General features: G+C 39.2%; 1 protein-coding gene across 1 annotated transcript; it reads right to left on the reverse strand.

Annotated features, from left to right (window-relative positions):
• Window positions 1-268: 268 nt before the first annotated feature.
• Window positions 269-1,032, reverse strand: LOC145057581 (MFP1 attachment factor 1-like). Its single transcript, XM_079005446.1, has 2 exons — window positions 476-1,032; window positions 269-385 (listed from the first exon to the last, which is right to left on the reverse strand). Exon 1 carries the CDS (start codon window positions 976-978, stop codon window positions 496-498), a length of 483 nt encoding a protein of 160 aa, XP_078861572.1. The 5' UTR covers window positions 979-1,032; the 3' UTR covers window positions 269-385; window positions 476-495.
• Window positions 1,033-1,256: the final 224 nt, after the last annotated feature.

Below are 1,256 nucleotides of genomic sequence, written 5' to 3' on the forward strand. Positions count from 1 at the left end.
TTTAGATTTCGAATTTGAAATTCAGTAGTTCATATGAACTTATGTTCAACACCCGATTCGTGAATTCTGTTGGGAAACCCTAATTTGCTATTGCAAAATGAAGCATGAATGAACTAATCGATGAAGTTGTATTAGATACATATGGATGATGTAAAATGAGGATGAAGATGAACATTCAAATTTCGAATAATAATAGGAAAATCATTTAGGTTGTCTACGAACAATAGTATACACACTGCTTTCACTGCGAAATTCATAGAAATCAAAGTAGAAATTTAAGAAGATGTGATATATAACATATTAAATCCCAGAACCCTCGAACAGATGTACGATTAAGACAGAAATCCATAAAAGTCAAATGAACATACGCATCGATATTTTAGATCTGAAAAACAGATAAACAAGCACTCATCGAAATCAAAACCCTAGAAATTAACTGAGCAAACCGATAAAGATACAAATGTGAAACCCTAACCGTTTGCAAAAGCTCTAAGATTAGGCTTCCACGGTCGAGCTTTCTCCATCCTGAGCAGAAGAATCGGTGGTTGCACCGTCCTTTTCATCTGGAGTCAGGGAGGCAGCTGATGAGGCAGATCTGGACTTAACGGTGTCAAGCATTCGCTTACTGATCTCTTTCGAGTAACATTGAAGGATCTCGATTCCGTCGTCGTTAGCAGCGACAGGTGAGGCAGAGGCGGCATTAAAGGCGTCCTCCTCGATGCGACTGGCGACATCGGCGGCCTCATCAGCAGGTACTATTCCATAACGATCGGAGAGGACAGATTTGTCGGAAAGTGTCTCGATGAGACGCTTGATGACGGCGTCGCGAGTGCGTTGCGTTGGCGGCCAAATGCTGAAGCTCATCTTTTCCAGCTTCTTCACTGTCTCATCGACTGACGGCTTCGCCTGTTTGACGGTGATATCGGAATCTTCTCCGGCGGCAACTGTTGTCGTTTGTTCCTCGGTTTGGTCCGTCATATTCTCTCTGAGTTTTGTTGTGTCGAAGACCGAGTTGGAAGTAAAGAAGCGAAAAAAGGGATGACACGTATATATTAAGGATACAATTTTTTTTACACCACCTACACTATACTTTTTGGTTAAGATAGGTCCCTTACAAATTAATCCTTGTAAAATCCCATCCGTTAATTACTATTACAAATTCCTCCCACAGTTTTTTTTTTTTATCAAATATGTATATTTTAAAATTTTAATAGGTATAGTTTTAAAAATATTTATTAAATAGGTGTAGTTTTAAA

This window comes from Lactuca serriola, chromosome 6, assembly GCF_051521515.1.
Source record: "Lactuca serriola cultivar US96UC23 chromosome 6, Lser_US96UC23_V15, whole genome shotgun sequence".
Taxonomy (NCBI): Eukaryota; Viridiplantae; Streptophyta; class Magnoliopsida; order Asterales; family Asteraceae; genus Lactuca; species Lactuca serriola.